At 39.7% G+C, this 12,430-nt stretch overlaps 1 protein-coding gene across 1 annotated transcript in view; it reads left to right on the forward strand.

The window, feature by feature from the left end:
• Positions 1-10,510, forward strand: part of LOC100705453 (protein jagged-1b) — a 63,484-nt gene extending 52,974 nt beyond the window's left edge. The window contains exons 10-14 of the mRNA XM_025898468.1: positions 4,072-4,185; positions 4,563-4,609; positions 6,230-6,406; positions 8,287-8,437; positions 8,520-10,510. Of these exons, the coding sequence (XP_025754253.1) occupies positions 4,072-4,185; positions 4,563-4,609; positions 6,230-6,406; positions 8,287-8,437; positions 8,520-8,956 (926 nt within the window). The 3' untranslated portion in view covers positions 8,957-10,510. The remainder of the gene's footprint in view (positions 1-4,071; positions 4,186-4,562; positions 4,610-6,229; positions 6,407-8,286; positions 8,438-8,519) is intronic.
• Positions 10,511-12,430: the final 1,920 nt, after the last annotated feature.

A 12,430-nucleotide genomic window follows, 5' to 3' on the forward strand; every position in this document is an offset into this window, starting at 1 on the left:
TATAATACAACAAATTACTGTCTGTCTGCAAACTCCTCCCACACAATCAGGAGTTAAGCAATCAAACTTGGCACACAGGTATATCTTAGGCCCTTGAAGGTTCTTATCTATCCCGCCTTCATGTTGCCTAGAAACCACATATCAATGGGCTAAAATTCCCTTTTCTTTAGCATTTATGCACCTCTAGGTGCTTTTAGCTGCCGCCTTATCTGCCAAGGAGTCCTCAGAGCAGATTGATCTGCATCTTTGATTTGACAAAGATTTTATTCATGACAAAACCCTCCCTGTTTATCCGGGCCTGTCACCCCACTTTGCATGTGAGGTGAATGTGTTGACCGCGACACCACAGCATCTTTGCACCTACGACACCTTAAAAAAAGCCACTGTGCCAATTTTGTTTCATAATAACTTCTAATTTCTATTTATAAAACTTGAATATTATGATATATTATGACTCCATCATGTTGCCTGGCAACCTTCTTGTTGGTATGTACTAGTGTTGTAAAGTTTGCATAAATATAGTCACTTTCAGCACAGGGCCAGTACACCTTAGTAGCGAATAAATAAAAGAGTAATAGAACAAGTAGTAAATCACGTTGTTGTTTATTGACTTTAGTTGGATTATATCACATTTTTGTTGAATTTCTTTTGCTCAAACTGATCACAGTTGGTGACAAATAATGACCAGGTTAATGACACAAGGCCCAGTTAGTATCTGCTCATGGGCACCTGCTCTGTTGTTTCCATTTTTCTGAGTACTTTAAGTGTTTTTTTGTCTGTGAACTGAAGTGTTGTTGACTTCACAAAAGAGAAAATAGTCTCGACTATTCTGGAGCTTTCAGCTGGTTATTTTTTTGAATCGCCTGAGCCAAAATGATGGACTAAATGAGAGGTGTGATTTCCATGCATGTACAAATAGAAATAGAAATATAGTATATGTAGTCCCTGTGACATAAATCTCGTCATTAGATAGTAAATACTCAGATGTGAACATCCACATGGCTGCATATTTGTTTTGAAACCTCCGACTTGTCCACAACAATTTATATTATAATGCACCAACTACACATGACAAAAGAAGGGTAACAGGAGTGATTGCTTGGCTGTCGGGTCTCAGTAGAATATAATCTAGACTTTAGCCAAGCTTTCTTGTCATTTCTTGGAATAGCCTTCAGGAGTAGTTTTCCAGGCTTCTTGAAGGACAAAGCTCCTCTTTGGATGTTGGCTGCCTTTTGTTGTTTTCTGTCAAGATGATCCCAAACTGCTCAAGTACTGTTCAAGGTCTGGGCTCAGGGGACTGATAGTGTACGACTGTGTGTTTTTCAATCTTTTACTGCATGTGCAGTGTGTTTGGGTTCATTGTCATGCCGAAAAATGAAGCCGCTGCCAATCAGATGCTTTTCAGATGGTATAGCATGGTGAATCAAAATCTGACAAGATTGCCAACACTACTGGCTGAAATGCAGTCCCAAACTATGGCAGAGCTTTTGGATGGCTGTAGACACTCACTGTTGTGCCTCTATACTGACCTCCTCCGTACATACTGATAACAATTTGAACCAAAAATTTCAAATTTGGATTTATCAGACCTGCTGCCACTGATTTTTCCGTCCATTTCTTGGGTAATTTGGCATACCTCAGCCTTTTGTCCCTGTTTTTTTCTTTATGATGATCAAGTACAAGTGAAAAAAAGTGTTGAAATAGTTGGAAGATCTTTAAGAACTATTGGTCAAGACCGCTTTTAAAAATGTCTGGCACCTTGGCTCAAAAGATATAAAGAAATGAGGGGTGGATCGAGACTTCTGCACAGTACCGTATGTGCATTTGACATCTTGACATCGTTGTCTTTAAAAAATTAAAATCTAATATTTTAAAAGGTTCAGGGCTGCAATGCAAGTGTAAAAGTGTATTTTTGTTCTTTAGGGTGCAGAGATGATGTCTGCTAATGCTAAATCTGTACATCTCAAGACGAGATGCCATCATTGGGAATTAACCTGCATGGATATGTTTAGTTTGGGATCAGGATCTGCAAGCTATTTGGGAAAAGTGTCTTTAACAAGACAACTGATCAGAGATCCTTATTTTCAAAGGAAACTATTCATAGGAGTTTAAACAAAAATACTCTGAGAACAAATTCAATCTGAGCTTGTTTTAAAAAGCTGGGAACACTTGTGTTCCACTTGAAGCTAAATATGAATTTAAAGCGCAAATTAAAGAGGCAGAAAAGCCAGCAGCATGTTAATTTTCCCATCAACCCATGCTGCCTGAGAATCAGTAGTCTGTTAATGCACCGTCACGTCTCTTTGGGCTGCATTTGCTCATATTGACAAGCCTGAACCCAGAGGGTTGTTGTGTTAGATACTACAGCAGAGGGAGTATTGTATGGGCTCAGGTCAAACACACACACCACACACACACAGTATATATACACATGCTGGGCTTTGGGGTGATGAAGTAAAAACTGAGACATATTTCAGGATGACAGCCTCTCCTACTCCTCGGTGTTACAGCGATATGTCACTCTGACACTTGATGATCCTCCATAGTTCCACATCACGGGCCAATGGCTCACAGTACAACACACACACACACACACACACACACACACACACACACACACAGTGTTTGGACACATGTGATAAAACTCTTTATAGCCTGAGCCAATAGGCAGAGCATCAGCAGCACCTGAAACAGTAAAAGTCAATTACACTTGCTGATCAGTTTCACTCGCTTATAGCTGATTTCTGCACCCACATTTTCTCCCACAGCAGGATGGATCCTCAGGCTCTTACCATTGATAGCCTTTCCATATTCACACACACACCCCCACCTAAATCCTAATAGGCCTCTGGCTGACGGTAAATGGTTTAGATTACCTATAACTGACTCACTACTTCCTCTTTATTCATTGAGCATTTCTTCCTAATCCTCCTTCTATCCTTTTGGAGCCAAGTGCTCGAGGGCTCCTGGCTTCAACACTCCCAGAACAACAGAGGGTGGGAATAGGCACTGATAAACTTAAAGCAGCAGGGGTTGTGTGCATAAACAAATAAGATGCTGCGAGGTTTGACCTAAGATGTGCTGTGAATGTTATATTACAAAGCCGTGCCTTCTGTGTCTCATTGCTGACATGCATCCCTCGACTGTAGCGTCTGCCCAGCAGCTCTCCACTTCCAGGTTCAAGCACCCAGTGCAAAACTGAACTGTTTAAATGGTGGGTAAAGATCATCTGAGCTCAGTGGGAGACATACAGGAGTATTTTGATGGGTTTTTGTGGGCTGTGCGACTCTTAGATGAAGGGATTTAGGTGATGTTTTATCTCACTGAATTAGTGCAGTGCTGTTTGTACGTTCTCCAACTAGATTACGCTCACATTTTGTTTTTATTAATACTGACCTTCTGTTTTGAGGGCAAAAGTACCGGCACAAACCAGGGCCATCTGAGAGAGCTCTCTGCGTAATCCCCCAAAATGATTTGTATTGGTTACTTAGCCTGATTGTCAAACTGAATTACAGTCATTGATACTAATGAATAAAAAACACAGACGTGTCCACTGACATCAAAAAAGACAGTGAAGGAGACAAGTTTCCCCAGAAGGATCAATAAAACTAATCTAGGCTTTAAAAGCATTTAAATGTTCCTCACCTCGTCAGCTTAATGAGATTTTATCTCAAAAGGATTCAAACGTTTAATTTCTTATTACTTAAATGTTGTGTTAACCTTTATCCAATCAACTCTCTTAGTGTGTTATGTGTTTCCTATAGACTGCATATATATCTGGAATCAGCCTCAAGTGGCCATTAGGGGAACTGCAGTTTTTGGCGCTCCCACATGAGCTCCATTTTTGATCCCCTCATCTTGCCTCTGCTTCCATTGTGTAAAAATGATAATATATGCCCACATATCTTTTTATATTATCAAAGTGAATCGCTTTAATAACTTTTTGATTAATAACTCAATAGAAGGCACTAAAAGTTGTAAACTGTGATGGGTACTTTTAATGAGGTATAAAAAGTTTAGCTAATTTTATTAAAATCTAAATTTTATAAAATCTTCTTCTTTTTTTTTCAGACAACAATGAATGTGAGTTGAGCGTCTGCATCCACGCCCGCTCTTGTCGCAACCTGATCGGAAGTTACCTGTGTGACTGCCTTCCTGGATGGACGGGGCCTAACTGTGACATCAGTAAGTGCACAAGGATGAAAAAAAGGAACAAGAAGAAGGAAAATAATTTTATAAGTAAAGAGAGAAGTGATAATCCTGCAACAGATAGTAAACCATGAAGAGCCGTTAAACAGCAGGTCTGACTCCCTGTGGGCTGGAAATCATTTCACTCCAGCTCCACTTTCATCAATCAACCTTCACAGCGTATCACTGCAGTGCACTGTTAATGCAACAAACACTATGTAAAGGTCTCTTTCGGCTGTTCTTTCCTGTTGCTTTGTGCTAACTTTAGTCTCTTCTGTCTTCAGTTTGAACATGTTTGTTTACAGATTCATAGATATCATAGATATTCTGTGTTTGTGTGAGAAATTAATGTGGCGTTCCTCATTTCCCCGCAGGGAACAGCAGCTGTCAGGGTTTGTGTTTGAATGGTGGACGTTGTGAGGTAAGACTCCTGGCTGTCCTGCCTCCCTCTGTCTGTCTAATTTGCCTACAGTCTCTGCACCTGCTTCGTTGTTCTCCTCTTAAGTTTTTCACTACCCAGCATTCACATTATCTTAATCATTTTTCAGTATTTCAAACAAAATATTGATATAGGATAAAATATTCAATATGAGCTTTTAAGCCCATCAGCAGGGGAGCCACAAAGGGGAGAGGGGGACCACCCCACCACACCATGTTCCACCCCAATATTTTAAGTGCCCCCCAAATGGCCACCCCTATGAAAAAATTCTGGGGGCACCCCTGTATGCCAGACATTATTCAGTAAAAGGTTTTGAAGCTGTTGTGCTGTAAGTTAACTTCAGTGTTTTCTTAAATATTATTCTGCCTGTCGCAGATCCTCTGTAACCCTCCCCAGTGCTCTTTTCCCACACTTCATGTCTTCGTGTCACACATATAAATTACACACAGTTGTGGTCAGATGCTTAGATACACTCATCATGGGCATGACTGTCATGGTAATTTGGGGCTTTTAAGGTTTTTTTGAACTGTTCTTTTCCTGGGTTCAATGATTGTACAACAGTTTGAATTTATTTTGCACTTTCTCTGATCCACAAGAGCTAAGATGTATACATACACTCTATTAAATATTTTAATAAGTGGTACTGAAAGTTAAGGTTTGTTAACTTCTGTTACTGATCATGATTAACTACAACTATAAAAAGAAAAAGCACTCACTGGATTGACAAATACTCGTGACAATGGGAATGTCCACGGAAGTTAGTGAAGCTCTAAGGAGTCCATTGTGAAGTGAGTTTTACATTACCATGGACTAAGAGGGTGCCAACCAAGAAATAAGCCCCTGCTCCAAAATCAACACAAACCAAATGCTTTCTTTTAAAAAGTTTTATGGTCAGATAAAGGTTGAACCGTGTGACTGGCCACAATCCCAGAAGATAGGTTCTTGAGGTGTGAAGTCTTTTAAATCTAAGAACACTCTACCAGCTGTGAAGAATGGCGGTGGTAGCATCATGCTTTGGGGCTCTTCTGCTGCAAGTGGTACTGGTATGTTGGACAAAGTGGATGAAATAATGAAGAGGAAGAACTACCTGTGAATTCTTTAACTTCGCCTCAGATCAACAGCTAGATGGTTGAAAGTTGGACACAGTTGGGTCTACCAACAGGACAATTATGCCAAACACGCATCAAAATTGGTTTTGGACTGGATAAAGCAGGCTGACATTAAGCTCCTGGAATGGCCTTCCCATTCCTAAACCCCAGGTCTGTGCCAGGAGACCAACCAGTTTAGATGAAATGATGGTCAAATTGTTGATGATTACCAAAAGGATCTGGTTAAGGTACAATTTGCTAAGTGAAATTAACCAAATATTAATGGGGCTGTGTGCATATAGTTGAGCATGAGTGTATCAGAGAAAACCCAAAATTAAATTCAAACCCAATTCCTGTTTTTAAAGTCATTAAAGATAGATGCTGTACAATCATTCCAGCCTGGAAAAAGAACAGTTCAAAGAAGTCATTAAAAGCACAAATTTACCATGACAGTCATGCCAGTGATGAGTGCCTGTAAATATCTGACCACAACTGTATATTCTGACCCATACAGGATCAGGTGTCAGGATCCAGATGTGTGTGTCCACCTGGATTCTCTGGAAAACACTGCCAAAATCATCAACGTCTGTGTGATAGCGCCCCCTGCCTGCACGGAGGGCAGTGTGAGGAGAAGGATGAAAGAACAGTCACCTGCAACTGTCCCACTGGATATTCTGGAAACTTCTGTGAGGTCGGAGAACGTAATTTAATTTATTTTTTTAATAATTAAAACTAAATGGGTATTTTTTTTAGTTTAACTAATGTGTGAAGATAATTTCTAGTAAAAAAGATGAAACAGGCATACAAGGTAATATTAGATGTTACAGTCTCTGAATCAAAGACTCAAGGGAACCTAACATAATCTGGCCCAGAAAACTGCTGCCATTCAATATACTTTTAATAATGTAAATATGATTACTTACAAAGAATAAACATGAATGAGGAAAATGGAAAACCTGGCAAAAATAAACAAAAGAGGAAGAAGATCATGAAACAACCATACAAGGAGCCATCAGATTCCATTTTCCCCTAAACTAATATTAATAACCTAAAATAACAGAACCAAACTCGAAAACACGACTGCCCGTAACTCCAAACTCAAGCCATAATCAAAAGCAGCAGAACGACATCACCAGTGCTGCTGACGAGGATCAGGAGACGAGGTACTGAGATGCCAACCAGCAACCTCCGTGCTCCACCTTTTCTAGCTGTATATGCATGCCAGTGAGCCTTCTGCAGCCAATCAGAGTGAGAAACAAATCAGAGGTGAAAGCAGAAGATCAGAGGAAGATAATAGATGTGTGGTCGCACAGAGAGCGCGCATAACATCATATAACAACATATTTCAAAAGAGTAATCCAAAAAAGATTGAAAGAAAAATCGATATGATAGATTTAAAAAATGGGGATTTTAGAAATTTAGTCTTTATCAGAAGTTCATGTTACACAATGGTAAAATATGAATTTAAACCTGTTCCAGAAAGAGAAACCTGAATATTTACAGTGTTGAATGTGCTGCTAAGGTAAATGAAAAGCACAGTAACAAATGTATTATGCAGCTAATCTCAAGTTCATTTGGTTGGGGCGAGGCGCTGTCCACACATACGCTGGTATTCTGGTAAACGTATCTTTAGTCTATGGATTTTAGTCTTATGTCCACACATACAACAACTGAAATAAAGATTTAGATTTAGAAAGTTATCTGCTTTTATCTCTGTTTTGACATCAGACTGTGTGGTTTTATCGCCTGTAGCCTTCTGATTGGCCAACATTTATGTTGCATAGAACTCAATGTTGTTTCTTTTTCTTTTTCTTATGAATGGAGATATTTTACAAAACAAAAGCAGAAAATCATTTTTTTAAGTAATACATGGACACGGACCTGAGTATAAATAAAACATGTGATGATATCATGAACAAAGGTAGAACAAGCTTATAATTAAAAATAAAATACAGAATAAAAAAGTGGATTGAAAACTATAGACAGCACATCAGATGTTACTATTTATACCAGGAATAAACATGATTCTAGCATTTTAGCCCTATCAGAAGTGAAGTACATTAAAAAGTCCACAGAAGTAAAACTAAAACTTTTTAAGAAAAGCCAAACAGTAAATAAACTTTTTTTTTTTTTTATAATATTATAAAAACCTCTTGGCTCCAGATTGCTAGTTTAATGCCTACATTTGTTAACTTTAATGTGATCCTTGAAAATCTCAAATAATTAGGTAAAATAACAAATCTAAAATATTCAGGTTTATATATCCGGTGTCTTTAGTCTTTCAACTTTCAAATTCATTTTTGTTTGTTTATTTTTGTTTTTCAATCCCTGCTGAGCTACGGGAGAACTCATACTATTAGGAGGAAATTTTACACCAAAAAGTTTAAAAATGCTAAAACTTAAAAAAAATTCATTGGCTATAAATAAACATTTGAGTTTTAGCATTGAAAGTGAAGTAAGAAGAGATCTTTTAAAGATCCAATCAGAAACATCAGAAATTTCACTGGAGGTTAGAGAGAAGTGGATGTCTCCCTTAACTGTCTTATTGTTTTGTTTTTTCCAATATTTCAGGTCGTGTTGGACTTGTGCAATCCCAACCCCTGTCAGCAAGGCGTGCAGTGTCACATCATAGATGGCAGGAACACGTGCATCTGTCCTGACGGTTACTATGGTGACGAGTGCATGAGCCTCAAAAATCCCTGCATTGGTCACCACTGTCAAGGTGAGAGAAATACTTGTGCATCTTTAAACGTATAAAATCTTGATGAACCCTGGTCTGATCTTTCACGTCTCAACACCCGAAGGCGCCATGTCTGACTCAGCACACGGGGGCCTGAGCTTCTACATGATCCTGGTGGGAGTCTTAGCTCTGGTGACGGTCTGTGGCTGTGCCGCCTGCGCCTTCATCCTGTCCCACCTCCATCGGAAGCGGAAAAAGCAGCAGGCTGTCCCGCAGGAAGAAGGCATCAACAACCAGAGGGAGTTTGTCAACCTCATCAGAAACGTGGACCGTCCGGTGCCCCAGCTGCCCGCTGCCGCCCCTCTCACAAACCCTCCAGCTCCCGCCCCCGTCTCACGTTGCTACGAGGAGATTGAACTGACCCTGCCGCCCTCCCCGGCCCCCTCACACCCTTCCCCAGCACTAAAGCCAGCACATGCTGCCAAACTGGACATTTCAAACCAAGAGAGGGAGAAGTTGAACCGCCTCCACTATGCAGATAACCAAGAGCTGGAGGTCTGACCCCATGCTGACCTTTTAAAGCCCTGAGGAGCTGTTTTTTAAATTTACTTTGCGTCCTTAGCACTCTTTTGCTCACAGGACCCCGTCTCCAGTTACTTGCACTGTGTCGATGTTGCAGATATGAAAATTAAAGGTGACCCTCTGACCTTTATAAACAAAGATGGCTGTGCGCAGACACCAGAGGAACAAAGGCTGCTAAGCAGAGGGGTCGAAAGAGCGTCGTCGCCATCGTCTTTGGGCCTTCTTAATGGCCATGAAAAAGCAGCACAGGCATAAAGTTGAGCTGAAAGACTCAACAGTAAACTGAAAACCTAAAGACTTACAGACTTGCCTTTGAGTGCCTGTGAAACTGTCAAGAGTAAACAGAGGATCTTCCTCCATTTGAGTCCCGATACATTTCCTGTTCGGTGTTGCCATCTGACTGTTGTCCAAACCTCCACTGAACTCTGACAGAAAGGATCAGTGAACAGATGCCTATTTAACATTTTTTGTTTGTGTCTGGCTGTGTGTAAGTGTGTGTGAGAGTGAACGAAAGACTGGATATAATTAGTTTTTGTGAGAGGGGAAACATTTCACTCTGCTTAGAGTGAAAGTGCATCCTCCTGAACCAAAGGCTTGCAAGCCTCCTGAGAACATTTTTAAGAGTATACACTGATGCCTGTTTTGTCTCTGTAATACTGCAGTTTGCCCGAGATGTATGGTTTTTATCATACTTGTGTGTAACATAGTTGTTTTTGTACATAAATAGTATTGTACATATTGATGCCCTTTTTGTACTGTGATTCATTCTGGAAGTATCACTGTATTACTGTCCCCTGTTTTTCCCTTTATACTTTCCATTTGGAGCAGCAAGCACATGTGGAATGTAATAAAAGTGCATTTACCAACTCGATTTTATACCTTTTATTAAACTCCAGGGTTTAGTTGTCCAAAATAATCCCTGTGAGCCGAAAGCTTAGGCTTCAGACAGCTCTAAACCCTCCCTTCCAGACAGTTTTTCCTTAGGTCTGAATAATGAGAGGAAGAGCAGATAACTCTAACATGGTCAACTGCTGTTCAGCTCTTCTGTTTCTGAGGGGCAGCTAATCAGATGAAAGCTGGTATAAAGGGGGAGGAGCTAAAGATGACAAGATAAATTATTTAGGACTGTGAATAATGTAAAGCTGCTCTAGTCGATAATAACTCCCCAGTCTTCTCAGGACTCTCATTTGTACTCAATAATCACTACTACCCACTAAAGAGTTTCTAAATCCTTGAATAAAAAGCTATTTTCAGTTGTTCTGTTATTCACCAGTGGTCACTGTCTGTTTGATTTAGTTGATATTTTGCACCAGAAGCCCTCCCTGACACAACCCAAAAAGGATTGTGTCTCCTCTAATACCACTTTCTAATAATATGTAGATCTGCTCCATTTGTTAATACGGCCAAAGCAACAATATATCATGAATGCACAGTCCTTTGAAGATACAGAGATACTTTTGACCATAACCGTATATGTAACAAAAAGCATCCAAGCTTATTTTTAAGCTTTGGAATAGCAACATTAGTCTTAAATTACTTACATTTGTTTAAGAGTTATCAGTTCTTCTAGTTCCTTGTCTCCCTGTATGCATTTTTCAGATGTCACAACCAAGCTTTCTGTTCATAAATCACTGACAGAGTCCCATGAGAGGATATTTCATGTTGGAGCACAGGCACAATGACTAGGTCAGTAAGTCACCATATACACAGTGACTTTCACTATCTTCCTTTTCTTTCCCTGACACTCGTTGACAAACAATGATGCTGACGGTGCCAGGAAAATATGGGAGACCACCTGACTGACCCCAGCTTTCCTAAAAAACAAATGTGTGGCTGCAAAAAAAAAAGGAATAATAATAACAGTAAGTTTCAAGAGCAGCGGGTTTGTGCAAACTGCTGGTCAATAGCATTTAAAATGCTGGAAACACTGGCAAATATTTACTTAAAGTTTCTGGTTTTAATGGATCTACAATTACTGAAGTTACCTGTAACCATTTTTGCAGATATCAGACAGTCTATGTTGTCCTAAATCATTACAGTACAATTTTTCTGTAAACTGTACTCAAGTGCAGTTGTCTAAATCTGGGGTACACTTGGGTACTTCCAGATCCAGTCCTTTTTGGACCCATGACATGCCATATTTAACCTATTCTTTTTTTTCCCTTCCTTTCTGGAACTCTTCCCATATATGTGGCCTTTTTTTCTCTCTCGTGTGTATCTGTTTATTTGTTTGTTTCTTTACGCTGCACTGGTGTTATTGAAAATTTAAAATATATATATATATATATATATAAAAGATCATTACAGTAAAGCATGCTGTGTGTTACTAAAATATGATAAATTGCCAAGTGTAAGCGGCTCCAAGGTCACAGCATAGACATTTAATGTGCAAATAGATGTGACAAATGTGACCTCTGACCTGTGCAAACAACAGTGGGCTGGAAATGAACATGGTTTCCTGTAACCATGCTGGTCATGAGGAAATGTAGAGAATAGAGTTTACACACACAAACATAGACGTATATATATACATACATATGTACAGGCATCTTTCTGCACCTGCTGAGCAGGATGTCAAAGCCCAGCGTGCAGATTAGAAAGCTTCAGATTCAGCCAAGGGGTCACTGCCCCTCAGTGTAAAGGTGTTAAATGCTTGTCCTTATTTTCAAAGCACACTTTGCAGAGAAATAAAATACGAGTTAAAACAGACACACACAAACACACACCCTCAGCACAGTTATAGGTTTAGTAGCATTATAGACACTGAGAAATGTACCCGGGGCTCAAACCTTTAGCAGTTTTATGAAATGACAGAAGTATTTAGAAGTGATCCTGTTTTGACTTCAGTACTGTGATAATATGTTCAGATTTTGCTGTGTATGAAAGGACTCTGAATAAGCTAAGTCATCCTGATCGTTTGGATAATCCAGCAAATAAAGCATTACAGTAATTTAAACTGTAGCAATATAATCTCTCTGGTGTGTTCGGGGTCTGCCTCGGGGCCTCCTCCCAGTCGGACATGCCCACAACACCTCACCCAGGAGGCATCCGTGTCAGGTGCCCGAACCACCTCAGCTGGGTCCTTTCCATGCAGAGGAGTAGCAGCTCTACTCTGATCCCTCACGGATGGATCCAAGTTACTTTTCTGAGGAGCTGTGTGATTACAGCACATTGGAGAGATAAATTATATTTTTATAAATAAAACGTATTCTATATAATTTATTTATCCAGGTAAAAATCTCATTGAGATTAAAATGTCTTTTTCTGGAGAGACCTGTCCAAGAGGGAAGCATAAAATGATATAACAAGTAAAGGAGCAAATACAACTGATATTCAGAGACAAGTGAACACAAACGTGCAAAGCATTAACAGCACTCACACTGACCAAAAGATTTATTCTCTCATTCTTTTAAAACAGTCTTAAAATCCACAATCATATCCAGTTCTGACACT

The sequence above is a fragment of the Oreochromis niloticus genome, linkage group LG14 (assembly GCF_001858045.2).
Source record: "Oreochromis niloticus isolate F11D_XX linkage group LG14, O_niloticus_UMD_NMBU, whole genome shotgun sequence".
Classification (NCBI taxonomy): Eukaryota; Metazoa; Chordata; class Actinopteri; order Cichliformes; family Cichlidae; genus Oreochromis; species Oreochromis niloticus.